General features: G+C 50.0%; 1 protein-coding gene across 3 annotated transcripts; it reads right to left on the bottom strand.

The window, feature by feature from the left end:
- Positions 1-2: 2 nt before the first annotated feature.
- AMER1 (APC membrane recruitment protein 1) lies at positions 3-20,215 on the bottom strand. Of its 3 annotated transcripts, none has more exons than XM_031675268.2 (3): positions 20,078-20,215; positions 13,158-13,254; positions 3-8,199 (listed from the first exon to the last, which is right to left on the bottom strand). In XM_031675268.2, the coding sequence occupies exon 3, from the start codon at positions 8,090-8,092 to the stop codon at positions 4,688-4,690; it is 3,405 nt and encodes a 1,134-aa protein (XP_031531128.1). In that variant the 5' UTR covers positions 8,093-8,199; positions 13,158-13,254; positions 20,078-20,215; the 3' UTR covers positions 3-4,687. The 3 variants fall into 3 exon arrangements, with proteins under 3 accessions (XP_031531128.1, XP_031531129.1, XP_006217977.1); XM_031675269.2 differs by lacking the exon at positions 20,078-20,215 and adding an exon at positions 19,859-20,010; XM_006217915.4 differs by lacking the exon at positions 13,158-13,254.
- Between the last annotated feature and the right edge of the window lie 3,874 nt (positions 20,216-24,089).

Genomic DNA, 24,089 nt, shown 5'->3' on the forward strand with positions numbered 1-24,089 from the left:
CTGAGGGGGGGTCCCTCTTGAACCCAGTTTATTAGCATTCAGCAAAAGAAATATTTGTTGTTACAAACAGGCAGTGCATCAAGATATCCAGATGTCAGTGAGAACTAAGATTGGGCAGGTCACAATCCAGGCAATTCCATGATGTCTCAAGGATAGGTAAGGGGAAGATAGGGCACATCCAGGGGCCATGCTTCCCCTTCTGCAATGGGAGAGAAAGTACTCTTACACCTGGGGTGCAGATGTACTGCAGCTTCCAATTTCTTCTTTCTGTCCCCCAGCCATTTTATTTAACATGACCTAAATATACATTCCTGGTTTCTTCCCCCCACCCACCCCATATACATCAGGGAAAATAAGCACCAATAGTAACAGGAATAATAATTAAAGCCCCGCCTCTCAGTAGGCCCAACCCTCACACATATACATGCTATGTGGATTTTCTTCTTTGGAGTGCCTATAGGATGGAAAAGTGGGGATCAGGCCATCAAGCCATCACCCTAATAGTCACTGTCCCCCAAAGTTCCATCCATGTGTGAGCTGGAGCAGGGCAGGGAAGTGGGTATGATGGTAGGGGAAGACATTCCCCCAAAGCAGCAAGAGGGGTCAAGGAATTCCCCAATGTGTCTTCTGGGTGAATGTCACAATCAATTGAGCTCCTGGAAAGTCCCACGCAAGGGTTTCTTCAATGAGATGGCCATTTCCTGATGGTTCAAGCATCACTTCCATCTGTTTTCTCCAGCTTCTTGGGGAGAGGGGGAATGGTCGAAACCCCCACACTCCCCACTGGTTAGAGAATGTCCCCAAAATGCTCCTTTGGAGAAACTCATCATGACAAATAGCAAAATATGGACACTCTGGTTTCAAAACTAGAGCACAAAACATAAAGAGGAGAGAGAGAGAGAAAGAAACAAAGAGAAAGAGACAGAGACAGACATATGAGTATTTCCAGAAGGTCTACACATGGGAAAGGGCAAAGTCCAAAAGAAAAAATAAAACCACAAAACGACACACTGTTTGCCAGGTTCCACATGCCTGAGTCACCTGGCATTTGTCTTAGTACTTGGGCACCTTCTGCTATCCCTATCATGGAGGGAGGGAAATGGACAGTGTGATACATCAGGGATGGGGAGGGGGAAAGAGCGAGGGCCCTGGGCAGTTGAGACGCCAGCCCTCTGCACAAGCAGCAGCAATTTTTGTGTCATCTTCGTTTTGTTTAAAACTGTAAACAGCACCGCTTAAAAATAAAATATATCAGAAAAGAACAATTGATAAACATTGTTTTCCATGAATATAAAATGCAAACAATACAAAAATAGATAATTGACTTTTGATATATATATATATATATATATATATTAAAAACAACTTGGATGTAACATACACATGGGTAAACTTGAAGTCTCCCTGCTGAACCCCCATGCCTCCCTCCAGCAATTGGGCCCAGAGGCCGAGGGCAGGTGGGGTGGTAGCAGTGGCAAGGGTGGGTAAGTTGTTGGCAGCATGATGAGGGGAATGCACCCTGGGTGTGGGAAGCTACTTCCCTCCCTGGTACAGTAGTTAAGGAGAAAGCCTGGTGTTGACTGAAGCCTTTGGCCTAAGGAGGCTTATGGACCGGTGCCCAAGCTGAGCCAAGGTGGTCTCGACAAGCCCTAACTGAGCCCCAAGGCAGGGCTTCCTTGAAGGTGCTAAAGCACTGAGAAACTGATAGCCCTCGGAGAGGCCTTCTAGGTGGCCTTCTCTATCCAGTCATTGATCCCCCAAGGACCAGTCTCATCTGGGAATTCTCGGGATCAGACCTATCTGACACTATATAAACCTGCTGGTCAGCAAGATAAGAGCAGCTACCTTCTCGCAAGTCATATCGTCCCTTGAAGTCACATCCAAAAGCATTATCCCATGACCTTGCAATGCAGATAGGGTGTTCATCTGTGGACTTGACATCTACACCCTTAGTAGTCCTGGACATATTTGGTGTTAGCCAGGCAAGCACTGGCATATGTTTGGGGAAAGGCCTGGAGTTTGGCTGGCTCTCCGGTGTCACTCTGTGCTGCCATCATGTGTCCCCAGCTGGTCTTCCTTCGTCTTCTAGGCTGAAGCTGAGACTCAGCCATCAACTGCTTGGATCTGGAGTGAGACTTAAAGGAGACTGTTTCTACAGCGAGGTACCCTGACTGCCTCACTTGTGGTGAGTATCCCATCCCTGGCTGGCCAGGACAGTGAAAGGACTTGCAGGCAGAAGTGTCCAAACCAGGAGTTGTCACTCAGTCCCAGGCCTTACTCTGTGATACTTGACCTTCCAAAGCCCAGCAAAGTGTGTCAGGGGTATGACTGCTCTCCTCTTGCTGCCCTCTTGTTCTGGAGGGCAGCTCTCAGCCCTTGGCCAAAGGCTGACCACCTATGTTTTCTCTTCTCAAATAGGCTGGTGGCCCAGCAGGCTCTGGAGTTTGGTGCTGGCTCTACTACCTCCTGTGGCTGGTACAGTCCACATACAAACAGGAGCTTGAACTGCCCTGAAGGACAAGCAGAGGCAGAAGAGGCAAGAGGCAAGTGGTGGGTTTTCCCCTGTTGTAAAGGCATTTGGTGAGTGTTTACTTCCTGCCAAACAGCCAGGCCAATTTCAGCCCCACCCCCCAGGGCAGCTTTGGTGAAAGGCCAGAATTTGGACACTTCTCTCCTGGAATGCTGTGCTTCAGGTGAGGAGGGCCTTCCTCACCCTCTTTGATTCTCCAGCTCCATGACTGATGCATTTCTTCACAATGCAGATAAAAGTCAGCCTGAAGAGCTGGTCTGGGTCCCTTGAGTGTTGGTGTTGGTGCCATGAAAATTCATGTGGTGCTTCCAGGAGTGTAGCTTCTACCAACTAAGTTTGCTTTTTGTGGGGAGGGGCACTGGGCCAACCTCAATCTAAGAAACAGTGACAAAGACCAGCAGACACATCGCTTGGTCAAGTGACATTTTGCCCACAAGGCACCTTAACTTGAGGGGCCAACAGCATTTGTTCCTAAACTAAGTTGCCAGACCTTGGGGATGCCAAGAGCCCTGTTTACCTCTTCTTTTAAGAGGCATAGAAATGGGTGGGAGATGGAGACAGGGATGAGCAAGGATCATAATCTGAGTCAATATCCAGGCAAAAAATGTTCCATATACTATTTCCAATAAAGACATTTAAAAGGAACCATCTCATATTGGTGATTAATGAGAGGTAGAGCCTGGTTAGATTAGCCTGTTGCAATGTCTTCCTGACAGCAACTCTTCCCTACCGGTATTTCCAAGCTAGTTCAGCATGAGAACTGTGTGGATGCAGGAGAAGGGAGGGTGCCATTCATTCTATAAAGGAGTGCAACTACCATGCAAATCAGAATCCTTCAGCTTGGCAGAGTGAGGGCAGGTCACAGTCTTTCCTCTCAAGAAGCCCAGTCCTTTGATGATGCTAAGAACTTGGCTAATTGGAAAATGAAAGCTCTTTAGAGAGCCTGGAACAGCAGCCTAGATGTCTTTGGTGAACTGTGTCTTGGGAGTGCTAGCATGAGGTCTCTTTACAGCATCCAATGAAGGGGTGGGCAATGCTTAAGGAACTTCATGTCTTTGGGGATGGGGAAAAGCAATTTTCCCTTTTAAGAAGCTGGGTTGCCTCGGGGTCTACAATGTTTGAAATCCTCTCTCCTGATGCCTGGGACAAATGAACCTCCTTTTCCTATCCTTCCCCTGTAACCTGCAAAAAACCCCAGCCTCTATAGACAAGCCTAATTAGGCTGCTTCTCTTCTTGTATCTCAATTAAAAGAATATTTTCCTTGTGATGAGACTATAAAAATTTTCCTTTGGAGGAAGAAAGAACCAAAATTCAAAAGCATCTGCAATTCAAGCAGTCACAAGCTTAAGAAACGAAGAAGGAAAAAACCCTATCATTCTGGAGCTCAAGACTTATGGCATTGTCTACAATACAACTCTATTTTGTCTTCTGTTTGCAACAGGATGAATTTGATCACTCCATTAAGGGAATTAGCATTTTTGTCTTCAACCCAAGCTTTGGCAGGCCAGGTTAAAAGACCCTGATCTAGTTATGATGCCAAAGTCCTCAGCAATAAGCAGTGAGACATACGCTACTTGATCCTCTCTAAAGGCAGCTAGCTGGGGCTCATAGATTATCTCATCTGATGTAATGGTGGCACCTATGCCAAGACCAAAGGAAGTGGGGGCAGGGAGGATCTGTACCATAATTTCACATTGCTAACAGCAAACAAGTTCCCTGTCCCCAAGTGGGAGGCAGTGCAGACCTGGCTGCTCATCAGTGGTTCATCATTCACTGGGTAGAGAAGTGGCAGGGGGTGCTAAGGGTTCAGTCTGTGTCAAGGATGCATGCTATATATATAATCACTAACTCAGCAACTGGAATAGGCACAAAATTACAGCATCCCAAACCCTACGTGGGTCACAAGAAAAAACCCTGAAAGCAAAAACTGGAGCACAGCAGCAGCAGTCTCCCAGGGCAGATGTACTAGAGCTGAATGTGGCCACAGATGTCAGACATGGGAAGTGGGAAAACAAAGATGAAAGCTCATAGGAGCTTTCCTTGGCCAAAAGGATTTTCAAGTTAAACAGCAACCCCCACCCCCCACCCCTCTGCCCAACCCTGATCCCCATTCACATGCTCAGGCCCCATGCCCCCAATTCCAGAACTGATGATGGCTACTCAGCTAGGTTCCCATTCATGACAGTGGAGGAATAGCTGGTAGGGAGAGAGGCACCTTGCTCGGCCCTCTCCTTTGACAGATCAACGCTAGAAGCCCCATAGTGAATGGGATGAGACTCTGGGGGCTCAGGCCGGAACCTGGGCAGCTGAGGAATGCCATGGGTAATGCCCACAGGCTTGGCCTGGGGCAGAGGGCTGGGGCTGAAGCCTCCAGGACTGGAGGAGCAACTGGGCTCGTCAACAGGCAGTGGCACATCTCTAGGCCTGGCCCTCACACCCTGGGAGGCCTTTGGCTGAAGGTTATAACAAGGGCCCATGGGCAGGGGTAGGTGTGAAGGTCGAGCTAGCTGAGGCCTGGATTCTCCAGGTGCCCTTGACTCTGGCCCTGATACCGACAGCAACATTGACACGGCAATGGGAGATATGCAACAGGCTGTCTGCCCATATGGTGACTGGCTGGAAGGCCCATCCAACTGGCTGGGACTTATCCAGGCAGGGCCTGGCCCCACTGGGAGAGGACAGGGAGCCCAGGCAGGCCAGTCGTAGGTCCCTGGAGGTTCAGTATAGAGGGACAGGGGACTGTCTCGGCCCCATTCCTCCTCCTCCTCTTCTTCATCTGAGTCTTCTTGCTGAGCAGGAAGCTCATCAGACTCCATATAGCCCTGGGCCAGGTGAGAACTGGAGAGCTCCAGCTCCAGGGTCTCTGCAGTGTCAAGGGAGCGGCTCCGCCTGTTGAGGGCCATGGCAGCAGGTGGAGGTCGAGGGTGCATGCCAGGCAGTCCCAAATATCGAGGGAGACTGCTCACACCCCAGGGTAGGCCCTGGTAGAATCGGCTGCGGTAGTTGTTGAAGGCATGTTTCTGGTAGTAGCCTAGCTCAAAAGCTTCCAAGGAGGCTGCAAGGTCTTCATCATTGTGGAACTCAGGATTTTCTTCACACTTGCCTTCCCCATCCCGTTCCACATCAGCGATGTCAAAGGTCACCATGGGGGGCAGCTCAGGGAGGTTTTGAGTGAAGGATGAGTCGGAATCAGAGCTGCAGGACATGCTAGAGAATAAGTTACCATTGCTGGTGAACTCCACAAGGGCCTGAGAAAAACTCACAGTGGCATTCCCTTCATTTTCAAGTTCCTCCTCCTCTGGCTCCTCAGGGGGTGAATAAGTAGGGTAGGCCCTCCTGGGGGATCCTCCAAAATTTGCTTCTTGCATGTCTGGCTCAAACATTGCATCACTCTGGAAGAGCTGCATTAGGCAGGTGCTTTGATCTTTCTTGGAGCAGGTTCCCTCAAAACGCTTCTCCAAAGGACGGAAGTCCCTCCAGTCTGGTTCGCTGCTTGCAGTAGCAGGAAAAGCTGAGGTGGTTCCTCTGTGGGAAGTCTGAGAGGCTCCTGATGCCCCTTCCACCAGGCCCATCACTGATGGGCCTAAAGGCCTCATCTGATACTCCATGATGGGCTTTTCCTGCCGGGCCTGTACCCCTCGGATTTGAGCCTCTTGAGCACGAACCTCTTGGGCCTGAGCCTCCCTGGCATAAGCCTCTCGAGTTCGGGCCTCTCTGACGTGGGCTTCCCGGGTGTTGGCCTCTCGAGCATTGGCCTCCCTGGCGTGAGTTTCTTGGGTACGGGCTTCTCTGGTATGAGCCTCCCAAGTACGTGCCTCCTGGGCTTCTCGGGCCTCAAGCTGCTCCCGCCGAAGCTCCCAATACAGCAACTGTTTCTGGATGGTCACTAGCCTTTCTTCCTCAGTCTCCATTGCCCCAGGTGGCCGAGAGGAAGAAAAGTGCTCAAAGTTCAAGAATGGGTCAAATATCTCAGAGTTGTGACCATGGAGGTCATAAAGGCAGTCATCTCCAGGTGGGGAGTTCTCAAGACTATCATCTGGCTCAAAGAACTCATACAGGGCATCTCCACTATAGCTGTCCCGGGGCAAGCAATCCCTGTGTATAAGCCCCAGGGCCTCACCTGAATCATCCTCAAGTCCAGGCGTGGTGGAGTCATAATAACCCTCATCACTATTGGGGGCAGACTCTTGCTGGTCACTCTGAGGAGTCAAAAGGTCCCCAGGGGCTAGGCCAGGATAAGACCTAACTGGGTCAAGAAGCATATAGCTGTGGTGGCCTGGGGATGTGGTGGGATGGTAGCTTGGATTCATATTGGACCTTGGGTACATCTGGGTACTGGCCCACAAATATTCTAAGTCATCATCTTCTTCCTTGACTTCCTCTTCTTCCTCCTCTAATTCCACCTCCTCTTCCTCCTCTTCTTCCTCATCATCATCATCAGGCAAGGCCATCTCCTCGCCCCCTCCTTGGTAGGTCACCAGGCAGGAACTTCGCTTGGTCCCATCTCGGTTGGCCCTCTGGCCTCCAGAGGCCATGCTGTCTGTCATACTATCCATGTCCTGCTCTGCTATGATATCACCACAACCTGTCAGTGAGTCAAAACTTTTCAAGGATGTGACATCCCCAAAGAGGAGGCTCAGCTGGTCACCCACAGGGGCATTTGGTGGATTTACCTCTCCTGTCTCCACTTTCTCCCCTGTTTCTGGGCTATGGGGCTCCTCTGGGCCACTGGCTTCAGGGGCAGATTTGGGCTGCAGGAGTGCTGAGGCACAGGCTTCTATAGTATTTTCTGGATCTTTACAGGCTGTCTTCTCAGGGGCTAGTGTAGAAGGCTCTGATACTGAAGAAACTTTTGGTCCAGGGGCATCTTGGGGCTTGGCATTTTCCTTTCTTAGGGCTTGGAGGGTCTCCTCAGTGTGGGGCAGAAGGGCTGAGTCCACATGCTCATGAGGCCTGGCTCTGGCCTCCTCAGGCTCTTTGGCCGCCGGATCACTTTGCTCAGCTATAGAGACCTTGCTCTTCCGGTGACGGCGGATACTGCTGAAAAAACCTTTCAGGCCTTTTTTTGGCTTGGGCACAAAGGGAGCCTTCTCAGCCCCAGCTTTCTCTGTGGCTCCAGTCACAGACATCTTGTGTCTAGAGCCTGTCTCCAAAGCCCCGTGGGCACTCTGGGAGCTAGGAAGTCGGCAGGATGACTCAGGCAAAGGTAAGGGGATGCCAGTTCCTTCACTGACAATGTCCTCAGGGCCATCAACTGCTTCACTCAGGCCATCGTAGGTCTTGCTCTTGCTAATACCCTTCTTAGAGCTGCCTTTCCCAGAACTTTTGCTTCGTCCCCCTCCAAATAAACTAGGCAGGGTACAAATGCCTTTCTTGCCACCAAAGAGCTTCAGAGCAGTTTTTTTCAGCCTACCTGGGCCAGATGAGGGTGTCTCTGATGCTAGCCCTTCTGTCGCCTCAGCTGCCTTGTTCTTGGCTCCTTTCTCTGCCCCTTGGTCCTGAGTGTCCACAGAGACTGCTGCTCCCTTGGCCTGAGCAGCTTTATCCTTTCGGGTCTCCATGATGATGGGGACAACTCAGGTATATTCAGGTGAAAAATGCAGCCTTTTGGCTTCTGGGCACTGTTATAACATCATCAGTCAGGAAACAGGAAACATTACAGTTGGATCTGAAGATGAGAGAGTCAAAAACAGAGAGACAGTACTGGTGAGCAAGCATCCAGGCTGGGTTTGTTTTCACAGGTGTCTGTGCTTTCAGGCTTGAATGGAACCAGAAAGAAAGAGAAAATGTAGGGAAAATCTTAATGCACTCCATATGCTTGGCTTGCCAGGTCAACCTCCTCTGGGCCCCAAGGCAGCGAAACCCTACACTGAGCAGCAGGCAGCCAATACCCCTAACCCCCTTACCAGGTCCAGTCACTTCGGGCCACCCTAAGCTCGAGGGAGCATAGGGCAGGGGGATCTGCAGATGTGAGAAAGGCCCACAGTACTACTGGCCACAGGAGGGATTCTCAAAGTGGGTGAGGTAGAGAGGCAGGAAAGGCAGAAGGGAGGTCAGCTCTGACAACACAGAATTTTTGAAAAGCATCTGGCAAAACAGCCCACTGGACTCTGCAAGTCCAGGCCTCAATTTCACATTAGCTTGGGCTCTCACTGACATTTTGCCTCTGGCTGGGTAGAAAAGTAGACCTGAAATTTTACCTCCTTCCCCTAGGTTCCCTAAATTGCCTGCAGGACCATGCTCAGACTTTCAGAAGCCCAGAGTAGGAGCCTTGCAGACCCACATTCCAGAGCTGCAATCCAGGATCAGCTAAGATGGCATGGTGGCCTTGAGGCAAGGCATTCTCTGGAATTCCATAACCTCAGTCCAAGAGGCCTAGAAATACCTCCCCCTTATAGTGGTTATGTGAGGGGTAGGTCTAGGTCAGACTCCCTGTTGACTGTCCTCCTGGGAACAGAGTTTAACCTGAGACCTATAAGTTTCACTTTAGAACCATGAGGCAGACTGTTTTTTTCCCACTCCTTTCATTATGCTGGCCCCCATTTAGCTCCCTATCTAGAAAGGGAGCTCCCTGAAGGCACAAATCTGTATGATTTGTGTTCCTGGCCTGGAAGGTAGGCTCTCAGCAGTTATTTAAATAAATAAACCTTATACAAGGCACATCCTTTTGATCTAGGCTCCCAATCCTCTAAATATCCAAATAACACAGAGATGGAATAAAAAGAAGGGCTAGCCACTATCCACCCCAACATATCTCCCCTCACCCCATGGTCTGATGTATTCATTCCAGTGACTACAGCTGACTGACACCTGGTTCAGTGACCAGTCTGCTAAAACCCAATGACCCCTCCCTGGAAAGCCCCTCACCACTGTCCCCTTTGTAAGGTAGGCACCAGCAGATGAGGAGCTTGGGTAGGGGAGAGAGGCAGAACAGCTGCTGGGAGCCAGAGAGAGAGAAAGAGAAGAAAGCACCACTGTTGTCCTAGGAGCAGCTGGTTAGCACATCAGCCCTGTGATTGGTTGTCATGGTAACAAGACTCACATTCACCTGCAGTGGGAGACATGGACCAGCCTGGAGGGTGGAGAGAGCCTGGCAGCTACACTCTAGCCTCTGACCTCATTAGAGGAATCCTCCTGGAGTCCCTGATCTTGTCTTGCAAACATTAATTTTGTGCCTTATGCCTTGCTTGGCCTGACATTTGAATCATCAGTGTGACTCCAGGCTTCAATCAAGAGCACTCTGCAGAACTTAATATTAAATCTGGAGCTAGATAATGGCTGGTTATCCAGAAAATAAAAGAGAAAAAAAATCATTTGATCTCTCTGTAGAAATCTGTACTGCCATTTGCTCAAGTTAGGTTTTTTTTTTTTAAATTCCATGTGACATATTTTTACATGGTATTGTTCCAGTTCAGCCCTGCAACTGATAGGCCCACAATAGATAGGGTCACCTCCCACCAAGTACACAATCTCACACACACACACACAAACACACTCACAATCTATTCAGAGTCCTCTGTCCCGGAGTCTAATGGGAATAGGGGCCCTATCATCTATCTGAATCCCCTACTTCTCAAAGATCAGATGTTTTTACCTCAGCCCTGAAATTATTGACAGTGTTGTCCTTATGGTGCTGAGCACTGGGGAGATGGGGTGGCAATAGTGGAGTTATTTGTGAAACTGTATTCTCTTCTGTGGAATTCATGAAACATACCTCACCAGAACATTTGGTAAAAGATAGATGTTGAGCTCAGTGCTGCCAGAAGGGGAAACCCTAGTCCTTGCTTTTGGGGAGCTCCTAGGCTAACAGGGAGAGAGTCCTATATGTAACAGTCTGAAGGCACAATATAATGCAGGCCTTAAAGAATAACCCCCATTATTGCTTAAACTGAGTGGTATAGTATTATTTTTCATACCTTGTTAATCATATCCCAGGATAAACTTGAAAGGCAGAAAGATAGCCTCTGGGCTCAGAAAAGCTGCCTTGAGAAGGAAGCATTCAATCTGGTCCTTGTTAGATAGGAGTGAGCAAAAACGGCAGTTATTTAGGGGAAAGGATGGGTAAGACTAGTAAGTATGGCTGGGCATCAAGGAAGACCAAGGTCTAAATGAAAAACCACATGGGCCTTCCCATCCTTATGAATCAAAAGCTTAATTATCCTACGGGTTTGGGGCTAGAATTCCTGGGAACAGAGGGATTAGGCAAACTGAATCTCCAAGAGAGCTGCTTTCCACAACCTTGGTGCCCTGCCTGGAGGGCAGTCCCTTTGAGCCTTCTCTTGCCCTTGCTTCTGTGCTCTGTTGGAGCAGAGGCCAGCCCACTGCTCTCTACATTGCCCTCTTCTGTGTCACAGGGATCTGTAATATGTTGTAGAAGAAGCCATGGGCCACAGTGCGGGGTTCCAGACCATGCCAAGGGACCCCAAACAGGCCAACGCATTACTCTGAGCCTTGGGTACTTGTGAAATAGAGATCAAAATAGCTCCTCTATCTCTCCCCTCCATCTCCCCAGTCCACTGCAGTGGTGTGAGGATTAGATGGGACAATGGATACCAAAAGCACTTTGTAAACTTTAAAGTGAAAAGCAAATGAGAAAGGTTGGCATTACTGTTATTATTACCACCTTCCAGGTCAGATGCCAGTTTCTTAAGAAGTAGCAGACCATGTGTAAAAGGTCACTCATTTGAGAAAGCTACTCACTGCAGGAAGTGTGAGGGACCAGATGCCTTGGCCCATGTGAGGAGGAGCCAGGTATGAGGGAATTTTAAAGGCATGTGTGTGGATTTATACAAAGTCCTCCGCTGAGGGCAGTTTAAAAATCCCTCTGTGTATGTGGTGGGAGTGGGTGAACTAGGCAGGGTTGTGTTCCTGGGAATGAGATTCTCTTCTCCCAGCTTCAGGCCCTCCTCCTAGCTAGGCCCAGGGTCATCTCTGCTGGCAAGGACCAGCCTTGAAACTGTTGTCTCCTACCTCCCTGTCTTTCCCCTCCCAGAGTCATGTACCCCATTCACAGTGTCTCTGTGTCTCCCCAAGACAGTACGGGAGGAGGTGGCAGGAACTGCCCATAGATAGTAGCCCTCTAGCCCAGCCTCACCTTGCCACCTCTGGCCTAAGCCCCTTGTCCATACTCCTTGCTACCTCACCAGGTCCTAATGTTGTCCTTCTCCAGTGAGCTATGCTGCCTTTACTCAGGACCACAAAGTACACTGGTCAGGAGAATGAGGTGGGGCAGAAAGTAAAGGGGACAGAAAGGGACAGATTCTGCAGCTCCCCTAGGCTGAAGCAGGCTCCCTTCATGGTTCCTGCCAAGAAAGTGGTCCTGCAAAATCAAAGCCCCTCCACCCTTAGGTTTCTTAGCCTGTGTGGTTAAGTTTCAGGTGGACTGGCAGGTAAGGGAACTTCTAAGGCTATTCTGTGGTCCCTGGCAGGGACCATTTGCTGCAGCCATTGCTAGCAAGGCAGGAAGTGGGATATGTCCATTCCTGCTCCAGAGGCCAGCCTCAGGCCATTCTGGGACCAGTGGAAGGCTAGGGCAGAGCTTCTTCCTTCTTCCCTCCTCTCAAAATACAGGCAGGAGACCAGCCACAAACCTGCCCCAGAGATCCTTCTCAGTAAGGAGGAAACAGCTGCAGCCTGAGCCTTGCACATTCTGCTCTGGGCCCAATTTCCTGGGCCAGCTCAACCAACTTAGAGAGGGCTGAGTTCAGGGAAGAAGTGTGTGGATTAGGTAGTTGCTCCAGAGGCATGCCCTCAACCAGTCATAGTTTCCTAGACCTCCTCCCAAGAAGTCTTCCTGGGGGCAGGTCCACTTTGGGCTCACCCTGCCCTTGCATATGAGTGGGGAGTGTGGGCTAAGGAAGAAGCAGTAAGGATGAGGAGCCCAGCCCCTCAACTCCTGAGATTCATCCAGTTCTGTTCTGTAATCAGCTCTGCCTACCTGGAGGAAATCCAACAATTTCTTTCAGTCTCCTCAACTAGAAAATAAGGCTATTGAGAATGCCTAACTCTTAAAGCTATTGTAAGAAACAAAACCGATGTACATAAAGTAGCAAATAAAATTCATTATATAGCAAAAGCTCAAAAACATAGCAACTAGTTACATATATATATGTGTATATATAGATAGATAGGTATACCTGTATATATGTTAAACTATAGTTGGATAATTTCTCAGTTGAGGTTGTGTAAGGTGCTCCCCACGGCTTTATGGTTATGTCACCAAACCTCCTTGGGCCTGTTTTCCCAAATAAGGGTGACTATGTAGTTATCTCACAGGGGGCTTGAATTGCTCTTTTAGCCAAACTTTGATATTCACGGATGCAAAATGCTGCCTCAAGTCAGCTACTGGCTAACAGCTCTGGATTATTTGGGAATTTCAGTTAGCCAGGTTCTCTAGCCCAAGCCAGATAGGTTAACAATTCAAACTCAGCTAAAGTACCAGCACCAAAGGAAGTGCAAATCAACAGACTTCCTTCACGCACTCATGGTACTCACCAGTTTACAAAGTACTGCCCACTCCCTCACCCTCCATTTCTCCTTCCCAGCAACCCATTAATCAGGCCTGGCAGGGGATGGTAACTCCTTGTCACAGAAAAGGAAACTGTCTAAGCTTGGGAAAAGACTTGCCTAATAAGGTCACACAGTCGGATGATGATAGAGCCACACCAGCTTCCAGGTCTCTTGAGTCCCAGTTCTATACCATTCTGCTGCACTGTGCCAGCCCCTAATCAAAGGAAGAAGACTGAGAGTGAGAACTGTGGAGGTTCCCTTCACACCTCTGAGAGCTATCATCTCCCACTCCCATCACACTCCTGTCCTGGCCCAAATGAGCCTTCTCTGAAGCATTTCCAGTCCTCACTGGCTGCCACTGTTTTGGCCCTACCTAGCACATTCCAGAAAGCCTTATGACTTCAGCATCCAAGAGCTGCCAACCCAGCCTGTGGCTGCTCTCCTCATCAGTAAACCCACCACGACCACTCCCAAACTGTAGAACATGTTCCTCTACTCTCTCTTTTCTTGGAAGATAAGTTTGAGGGGCCAAAAAAAAAAGGTCCAAATAGGAACCTGTCAATGAGGACAAAGATAAAGATAAAACGGGAACAAAGAACTTTAAGGAAAATGATCTATGAAATGATCTGGAACTTGAATCAATCATTTCTAAAGCCCACAGCCAAGGTCTACTCTCAAAATCATTTTTTCAGGTCCTGAAGCAGGGATCTGGCTTGGTACCCTCTGGTGGAGCTGTAGAGGCTATTGGCAGAGCCCCAGCTAAGCTATCCCTGCAATCACCACTTTCCTAATGTTCAGCCTGTCAGAGGGGCACCTCTTCTCAGAGGGGCATCCCACCAACTCTAGATGCAGCACAGACCCCAAACTGGATCCTCTAGTTCCTGCTCTGATTCCCCAGCAACCAGCCCCTCAACTGAGTTGTTAACATACTCAGCCTTTGGTAATTCATTCTGGGAGGCCTCTGTCTGTCTGGTCATCTCTCTCGAATGGACCCCTCTTCATCTTACAGTCAATACATCTAGCACAGAGCAGGAGCTCAAACAACATTGGTTTAACAGAATTCTAATTCAGCTGGAGTTTATCAGCCCAGAATTAAAATGCCAGCTTTACCCTTTTCAGGCTGTGGGGCTTGAGAAAGTAGCCTAACCTTTCTGAGACTCAAATGCTTTATCTAAAATGAAGAAAATGCTACCTACCATGTGGGATATCAGTAAGGATTAGCAATAATGAATGTAAAGACAGATTACTCATTAGGTACCAAGCAGATATTCAATAAAGTGCCCTTGTGATGGGGCCTCTTGCAGCCACCTTTTCCACTCCAGCTCCTCAGCTGCCCCACTCCCTCCCTGTGTCCTCTGAGGATGACACAAGCCTCTTAGCAGAGCTTCCTCTGGTCCCTCCCTGCCATAATACTGAAATCCCGCCCTCTGCCTCTCCACTTCCATCTCATCCATCCTGCACACTCTTGCCAGATTCATTTTCTTACAACCCAGATTTCAGGGCATCTCTCCTCTACTTACCAAATTATTCTGCATTGCTTACAGGATCGAGGCCAAACCCCTTTGCCTGACCTTCAAGATTTGCTCTCTGCATGCCCTTTGCAGGTTTCCTAGGCTCACTTCTCTGCCCCTTAGCCCCAGCCCCAAATACACAAGGGCTTCTCTAGTCTGAGAGATTGGTCACCCAGACACTGCTTCTCCCTGCAAATGGGCTTTCCTGGTGAATTGTCTTCATGCTCCAGCTTTCTCCTCAGGCAGCTGAGGCTGCCTACCCAGCTTGCCTGAAACAATGGTGGCTCTGGGAGTCATCTATCTGCCTCTACCCTCTCAGGCTCCAAAACCTCCTTAGAGAGGAATGTATCCAAGGCAGATGCCATGCCAGCATAATAAGGCTTCCATTGTGTTAGTACTAACCCAGCAAGGGTGAGATGAGAGATGGCCACCACCTACCCCCACCCCAGTTCAGATGAAGAACAAGAGAGGAGCTAATCCTAGGGAAACAGATGTGACAAGGCAGCTGAGGAAAGCCTGCAGGGGAGTAGCTGGACCAAGTGAATAATGGAGACTTTTGACTTTCCTAGGTATCCACTCCCCTATATGTACCATATCCTATATGAGAGACCAGGTAAAAAAACTGAGGTTTGGGAGGGGATCAGGATCAATGTGCTTGGAGGAAGAAGCCTTGAATTGGGGGCCAAGAGTTCTGTGCTCTTGTATAACCCTGGGCAAATCTCTTCCCTGTTCTGGACCTCAGTTTCCCCATCTAGAAATGGGTGATTGGACCAGAGGACTGGGTTTTCCTCATGTTGCATGAGAAGCTAGGGGAAGGGTGATCCTGTGCCCAGTATTCTAGTGGCTGCTGAGTCAGGAGGTATGTTGAGGGAATGTGATTTTGAAGGGCTTAGATTTCACTGGGAGGCCTGGAGGCCTAGATGCTTGGGCCCACTGCAGAACAGAGGTTCAGTGTGGTCTTGCCTCACTCCTCATTTCACTCACTCATCCTTACCCCCTGTAAACCTGCCCATCATTTCACTCTTTCTGAATGTACTAGGCCCAGCCTATTAATATTTCCTTATGTCCAGAGAGGAGAGGCCCAGAACTGGCCAGACCTAGCCCTCTCAAGAAGAGCTGCAGACCCCAGCAGGGAGGGTTGGGAGTACTGGCTAGAGAAGAGGGGTTAGCATCTGCTTGGAAGCCCAGCGGTGGGGAAAAAAAAACCTGTAGGAGATGAAAGCATTGAAGGCTCTGCAACAAGAAATGCAGATCAAAGGGTCACAAAGCTCTGTCTTCCAACCCCCTGCAGCACCAGTATGCCTGCAGTATCCACCAAGCCCCTTCAAGCCATCTTCTCCATTGTTCATAGTATCCCCTAATCCCCAAAGGGGAGGTGCAGGAGAGCAATGCACCCTCACTCAGCTGGCACCTGCACCTCTGCAGTGGTTCTGGTTTCTCTGCCTGCCTTGCCAGAGATATACTTACACATGCATAAGTTTGAAAAATAAGACCAAGGCAAGGAGATGAAAGGCTCTGTGATTATTTAATTCAGAGAACAGAAGTTGGGGGTGGAAGAGATGGTTTTATGACTGTGAAATCTCCAATGAATTGTTAAGCAGAAGAGCAATGGTGGCCAGCTACTCTCAACCCCACCACCTCCCCAAACACAGACAGACACACACACACACACATACACACACTGTTGGTTTGTTAAGTATAGCATGAGAGGCTCAGATTAGATCTGAGAAAGAACTTCCTGGCAGTGAGATGGATAACCCAGGAATGAGTGACACAGGAAGTTTATGAAATGCCTCCTTCAGGGGCTTTATTTTTATCATCTAGTGTATCTGACTAGACAGGATTTGACGCAGGGGAACTGACAAAATAACACTGGGCATGCCCTCTTCTAGCCTCAAGTAGCTTATCTTTAAGTAAAGGGGTCCGGAAGCCCCTTCTCCCTCTTTGGTTCCACAGGCAAGCCAGTAACCTGCCAGACTTGCTATTTTTCTCATTCCCTTCTTCCCCTGGACCAGCAGAGCAAGGCTGTTCATCCCCACCCACCCCCTCCCCAACTCCTCGCCACCTACACTTTCAGAAAGTGTAAATGTAACAGTTCTTGAGGAATTTTTAACACCTCCACTATATTAGGAGAGAAGCTGGACTGCCAACTTCTTTCAACTACCTCCTTTCCTGAAACGTTCAGCCCCTGACAGACTGTAGACCAAGAGCAAAAAGCAAAAGAGACATGAAATGGGAGGAGTCCCTAGCAAGCTAACCTAGCATCCCTTCACTCTTGATGAATGCGTGAGTGAGATGAGGGGTTGTTTAATGTGATTTCTGTTGAATGGAGGCCACTGGAGACAGTGGGAGACAGTGGAAAGAGCCAGTGCTCATGAGGCAGTAGCCTATCCCTAAATGCTATGTGATCTTAAGCAAGTACCTGTTGCTTTCCAAGGCTCACGGCTAGGAGTCCAAACTGGTACTCCCTGAAGGCCTGTCCAGCTGGGAGGAAGGAGACCAGCAGAGGCCTGGGGAACACTCAGCCTCCATCACATTGGGCTGTAGGCTCCAGGCTCCCTCCTTTCCCCTCCACTCCCCTCTAGGCTGAAGGGAGGCTGACACAATACAACTTTCCTCTAGAGATAGCCTGTCCCTCAGTTCTTCCAGATCTAAAAAAATCTTCCAGCTCCAGATCCCCTTTGCATCTAGTTCTTGGGCCTCTTACCCGCCCAACTTATGGCATGCTTCTAATTCCTTTCTAAGACCCCATTCTAAAATGTTTTCTAAAATCCTGTTTTATTGTGGCATATCTGTAAATAAAAAATATCAAAACCTCTCAATTCCTCATTCTTTGATGTGCCCTTCCTCCATTTCCCAAAGCTCAGATCCCCATTCTACAACCTGGCATTTGGGAACCCCACCACCACTGGGCCCCAACCTCCTTTCTATCTTAGAGTCACACAATCTCAACCAGACAAGACTCAGTCACCTCACTTGATCTGCTTTCCAGCCACCGCCTCCCATTCCTCCTTTTGCTTATATCACTAACTTTTGCCTAGCCAAACCCCTCTAATTTCTGGAGGCTTCCCAGGATGATCCCCCTGTATATACAAATCTCTCATCTCTCTCCATGGTAGTTTGCCTCTAGACTCATGAATAAGCAACAACAGGTATATGTAGTCTGGGGACTGGGTAGTCCAGATTCTGAGCTTATTTTTGAAGGGAGACACCATGAGTTATATTTTTTATTGTAGATGCAACGTCTCCATCTTCATTAAGTATACTCAATAAATATCCAAACCTTGAGTATAATTTTTCTAGTCACTTTCATATGAATCAGGACAAATGCCCCTTGGAGAGGTAAGGGTCTTCTCAACATCTCTACAAACACAGCAAGTCCTTCTGGAGCATTCATTAACTGCTATGCATTGCTAGGTTTTGAGGGGATTGTGGCTGAGATCCAGGTTTCATTTACCCCTCTGAGAGGTTCTGAGAGAACCCAGACATCCATGATATCAGGGAGACAAAGTAGAGGCAAAGAAACTTAATTATAGTTTGTCTCCTATTATAATTTAAGCCCCCAAATGCCCAAGGGATGCAGGCAGCCTGGAAGAATTCTGAGTTCTGAGAAATAAGAGGTCATCATGCATTGCAAGAGACAGGCAGGAAAGGCACTGACAAGAAGGTGGGCCCAGAGCTGGTGCCTGAGAGGGAAGTGAATTTGGACAGTGTAGGGTGAATGGGTTTGGGTGTGGGGAGGGGAGTTATATAGGGCAGATATGTTAGGTGGTTGTTGGTTTGAGGCAGGGCAGAGGACAAATCCAGCTCTTGGCTGGATATGTACAGCTGCAAGTAGAGGGACTGCACTGGTGCCTGGTTATAGTGAGAGGGAGTGACTTTATTGTAGTATCTGCAGTCCAGGCTGGTGTCACAAAGGTCCCCAGCTAGCCTTCCCCCAAGTGAGGAATTTACTCGGTCTTACCGCCTCCTCTAAAAAGTGGCAAGCTTTGCCTGGGCCCTGCAGCCCTCAGAGGTTGGTCAAAGGTCCAAGAGGAGCCTGCCAAGCCCCTTGGTAGCTCCCTCCCTCTTGTTCCTCAGAAAGGCCTAGAGTCCATTGCCAGAGGCACACAGCAGTGCAGACTGAGCGGTGGGTGGGACCAAATGAGGGGAGCTACACTGGGAGAGGGGGCTCAGCCAGAATCCCCAGGGGTGGGGCAGGGAGTACAAAAGCACAGTACCCTACACCCAGCCCAGACCCACGCCAATACAGCAGGCAGATAGAGCTGCAGAGGGAGGTGTCTGTGCGAGGGACAAGGCTCACCTCGACCCCGTGGCCCACGCCAAGACAAGCCTGGCCAAACCAGGGCAGGCTCTGCAGGGCCAGTGCAGCTGCTGCCTGGGCTGTGGCACGCCTGCCTGCTGGGCACAGCCCCTCACCACCCGAGAGCCTAGGCAAAGTCCGGTGGTCGAGTGGTCACCAGTGTCAGAGGTGTCTGCAGCAGACAATGACAGACTAGGTATTTTAAGTAACTGCGAAGTTGAAGGGTTTGGCTGCCTCTCTCGCTCTCTCATACACACCCAAACGGTTCGTTCCCTACTACAATAATTGCTTCCTCAGCCTCTGGCACAGAACACCCCGCCCCCCACACACACACACTCACACACACACACCACCGTGCTATCGCTATTTTTAAACGGGAGACTGAAGAGAAAAACGCGGCCAATGCCCTCAGAGGCTAGAGGAGGCGAGGCGACGTGGGGAGACAAAGCGGCCTTGCAGCTCTAACCCAAGGACTAGCTTGAGCTGCTGCCCTAACCCAAGATCCAGGGAGAGCAGGGTTGCCAGCCCGCCTGTCCGCGGGGGCGGGCGCCAGATGCGCCTGGAGGCCCAGGAGCAGGGGGCGCGGCTGTTTGGGGCCTCAAGGCCGAGGTTCTGAAGGGAAGTGAGCAGCCCATAGGCCCAACTGAGTTCCCCTAGGGAGGAGGCAAACAATGTAGATATCCCAATCCATGCCAAACCTAGTATCTGTCGGGCCCAGGCCAACGTGTTGGCTTCGTCCCCAGAGGAGAGGGAGAAGCAGGAGATGCGCAGGGGAGGGGAGGGGCGGCTGCCGGGCCGCTGGGGTGAGCGATACCCGCGTAACACAGCTGTTCCAGCTAATGTGCTACAACAAAGCTGCGGAGCTCCTGGCCTAGAAATGCACCGCTGGGGGTGCTGGTTGGCTGCTCCCCTCCCGGGACCTCACGTTAACACGTGCGGGCCCCATCTCCGCCTCCCCCGAGAGCCCAGAGGCATAGCCCAAGCTAGCCCGCCGGCCTGCCCACCTCTTCGCCGCTTCTAGCCGCGGTCGCTCGCGTCCAGGGGGACACATCTCTGGCCCTCACCGGACAGTCCCCAAAGCGGGTTCCAAAGGGGAGGGCAGAGCGGTCCGGACGCCGACCGGCCCAGCCCTTAGAACTCCTTTCCAGGCGGCCAGAGCGGAACACGCGGGACTCCACTGGACGGCGGGCAGGCGGAGGCTCCTGGTTGCGCGTAACGCTTACCCGGCCGGGTCCCGTTTCCAGCCTGGTTATTGTCTGCTGCGCCGCTCCAGTCCAGGCTGGAGCCTTGGCTGACAGTGCTGAGAGCACCGCAAGCGCCGCCGCCGCCGCGGCCCCAGTCACCTCCTGCACTGGCTCCCCTTCCCCAGGCTCTGGGCAGCTCCCCCATACCCCTCCCCCCGGACTCCACAGGCACAGGGTGGGGCATCGGCGCCCTGACTGGCAGGCGTGTGGCCCAATCGCCACGCTGAGAAGGCGTTCCACGACTCACACACTGTTATCCTTGGTGCATTTCTCTTTAAATGCAAATAAGCGCGGGTGTGGTGTTGGTAAGGGGCGGAGAGCTGCAGAACCCTTCGCTGAGGCTCCCCACTCCCCCAACCCCCTACACCGGGGCGGGTCGCTGCATGGCGACACTGCAAGCTCGCGGGGCCGGTCCCGCCCGGTTGGGGCTCGCCGGAGCCCTGGAGCTCGGTTTCGATTTTGTGTGCGCTCCCATTTCCGTGGCCGCCGTGCAATCACGGTGCAGCGCCCTGGCCGCCACCCGGCAGTTTATTCCAGAACGAGAGGCGGGCAGGGAGGGGCGAGGATGGAGAGGTTGGGGAGCCTGGGGGACTACAAAGCCCCTTAGCACCTCGCCGGGCCCAACCTTAGGCATAGAGACAGGGCCCTGCGGCCCGCGTCCCCGGGCCCCGCAGAGGGACTCACCTGCCAGGAAAGCCAATTGCAGCGCCCGGGCCCCAGCTTCCTTCACTTCTTCGGCACACCGGACGGAGCCTTTAGGGAACGTTGAATCCAAGAATCCAACTTCCACCAGTTACCCAAGGGCTTCCTGCTGCCCAGAGAAGAATACTTCCCCAAGGTCACTCACCCTGCCAGCGACAGAGGCAAATTTAGAATTCAGAACCCCAGGCTCCTGGCCTGGGGCTGTTTTCACTTTTCTTCTCTATAGGGACCGGTTTCTGTGATTGACCCTCACCCAAATGTCCCACCATTTACGAAACTTGAGGGTCTCTCTAAGGTCTCTGGAGGCCCCCTCAACCTTCTAATGGTGAGCTAGGCTTTGTGCAGTTTCCTGTCTTTGGAAAGTCTAGATATTGAGAGAAAAATCTTGTCTGGGCCCAGACTGGAGGTCAAGGCTGAGGGTGGAGTGAGGTCTTGCGGCTTCTGTGTCTGGGTTGTGGCAGGGGGCCAGCCTGAACTTGGGTCTCTAACTAGCCTGAGGGCATTAAGTGGCATTAGTGGCTGCCAGGGTCAGGTGAGCTGAGGCAACAAAGAATCCAGTTTTACCACTAACTCAAGAATATCCAGAAGTCCCAGCCCTAAAACTGTGAGTGTCTGAAACGGGGTGGGGGAGGGGATGGTAAAGTTGAGGAGAGGGGAGGGATTAGAGAACAATGCCTGCAATTTTTGCATTGCAGGAGGAGTATTCCCTGTTGCACTATTGAGTTCTGTCTGCCTTGAAAAGATCCAGCTGCTAAACTGGTAGAGGAGGACTGCTGCCCCTGCATGTGTGGATACAGGAAGTGACATGGCTGTAGGACTGGGATCTGGCTCCAGCTCTGCCTCAGACTTGCTGTATGACCTTGGCCAGTCCATTTTGCTCTCTGAGCTAGTCCATTACCCCACCTCCACAAAAAGGGGGAAGACCAGTCAATCTCATTGACCTCTTCCAGCTCTGACAGTTCAACTCAATTATTTCTGTATTACATAACCATGACATTCTATACATCGTCAACAAAAATCAGCAATTGAACATCAGACCTCCTATCCTAGTCCTGGGTCCAAACAGATGTCAGGGAAGACAGGCCTGCCGCTGGCTCATTGTGAGACATTCTTGGGCAAGTACCTTCTCCCTAGTCTCAGTTTCTCCATCTGGACAGCGGAACTATAATATTTCCCTGGAGCTGTGCTTTTCTGCTTTGAAAAGTCCTGATTCTCATTTTTTGGACCTGATTTGGAGGTGTCTTTTTTCCAGCGCTTCCTTCATAGGCTTTCTCACTGCATTGTGCCTCTGGTTGTCTGCCACCTGTTCCCATTTCGCCCAGAATCATGATTCTCTGGAGTAGACCAAAGATTACAATTTGGAGATGATGGTTTTAAACCTGGAGCCCAGGGCAACACAGGACCAGGACAGTCTCAGCTATGGGAATAGAGAGAGGAGATGTACAAAGCAGTCAAGTGGTGGGCTCTAAATAACTCTGAGGTGAGGGGGCACTGTTGCATTGCTCCTGTCAACAGGAGCTAGTCCTCCATATCCCCTACCCAGCTACCAGACATTCTGCCACACTTGTCAGATTTGGGACTGATAGATATTTGACATTGAGTTGGGCTCAAAAGAAACAGAGATTGAGAATAATGAAAGTAGTCTTTGACATGCTAAAGAGGTCTCAACTGGGTGCCCTTCCTCTTAATCCTGATGTTTCTATGTCTCAGGAGGAGATTGTGTATGTGTGCATTAAGCGAGAAGGAATGTGTGTGAAGAGGGGAGTGGTACAGTTCCTTGTTTGTATGGCCCACTCCTCTCTGGAGACATTGTTTGGCAAGACCAAGTATGGACATAAACTTGTACCTCAAAATGCCTCCTTGAAGAGGGTGCCCTCCAGGCCCCCATTCTACATGCTGACTGACTCATGGTTAACTTGTTTGGTCACTACAGGGGCTAGTGGTGGACAGCAAGAATACTTTGTTGTCTTAAGTTTCTTCACCTACAAAATGGAGATGATACCTCTGCTGTCCAGTATTTTGTGGCTGGAGTGAAAAGCCCATGAGAACAGATGTCCAGGCTGTGTGGAGGCAACTTTATAATCTCAAGTAGACAGACTGATTCACGTGAGTGCAATACTCATTTCTTTCTTCACCAAATGTTCCATGGATACCTCCTCTATGCCAGGCCTGGTGATAAGCATTGGGAGGAGGGGGTACAGTGGTAAAACTCTGGGAAAATGGAGCCTCTTAGGATGGAATTCTGAGAGGAGATGAAAGCTAAACTTAGAGGTCTGGCAGAGGTGATCTGGGTCATTGCAGGTGAAGAGATTCCTTCTCTTCAAGGTGGGGAGTGGCATCAGAGAAAAGTTCCACAGAGGATGGCCTTGATATGCCAAGTTAGAAAAGTAGAGAAAGGATTTTTACCCAATCCAAAGCCCATCAGTGTGAGAGGATATGATGGGTTAAACAAAAGTTAGGATTTTGGATCTGAGTAGTCACTGGTGATGTGGTCAAGGCCAGTTTGGAGCAGAGGTGAGAGTGTACACCAGACTGCAGTGAAGTGTCAAGAGAATGGTCTGCAAGAAAAGAGACTATGTATGCAGCCTCCTTGCTCTAGAAGTTTGACTGCAAAGAAATGGTGGTGAGAGGAGGCCCTGGAGTTCAGGTTTGTTTTTACAAGATGGAAAGATGTGAGCTTGTTTATATGCTGAAGGGGAAAAATCAATCCAGTTGAGGATACAGAAGTCAGGATAATTGGTGGGTGGGAAGCCCTGGATGGGGTTGGGAATGGGATCCACAACCCCTTAGAGATGAGTTGGCCTTAGCTGGGATGAAAGACCAAGACAAGAGGGAAGGATGTGCATATGCAGTAGAATCTGTTGTTACGGAAGGTTGACGATATGATACCTAATGACCTCTACGTGTTCTGGGAAGTGGGAGGAAAAGTCCCCACAGTGAAAGGAAAAGTAGTAGTTTAGGAGGTTCAAGAAAGCTTGCTAATATTGGACAAGGTTTGAAATAGTTACTGCAGAGATTGTGCAGGTTGATAAAGGCCTGGCTGATTTGTTACCCAAGAATGTACAGCTATCCCACTCAATTTTGTGATATCCTGCTTCTTAGCTGTGAGACCGTGAGCAAGTTACTTAACTTCTCTGCACCTCAGTTTCCTCATCTGAAAAATGGGCATGATTAAAACCAGGCCATTGAATTAAATGAGTTAATTCATGCTCAGAGATTACTGAGCACATTTCCTGGCATATAATAAGTGTTCAATGTATATTAAGTCTTTAGATTTCTATGATGATTA

The sequence above is a fragment of the Vicugna pacos genome, chromosome X (assembly GCF_048564905.1).
Source record: "Vicugna pacos chromosome X, VicPac4, whole genome shotgun sequence".
Taxonomy (NCBI): Eukaryota; Metazoa; Chordata; class Mammalia; order Artiodactyla; family Camelidae; genus Vicugna; species Vicugna pacos.

Bases quoted from the DNA above. Each gene is read 5' to 3' on its own strand.
- AMER1 (XM_006217915.4), bottom strand. From the start codon at position 8,092: ATGGAGACCCGAAAGGATAAAGCTGCTCAGGCCAAGGGAGCAGCAGTC.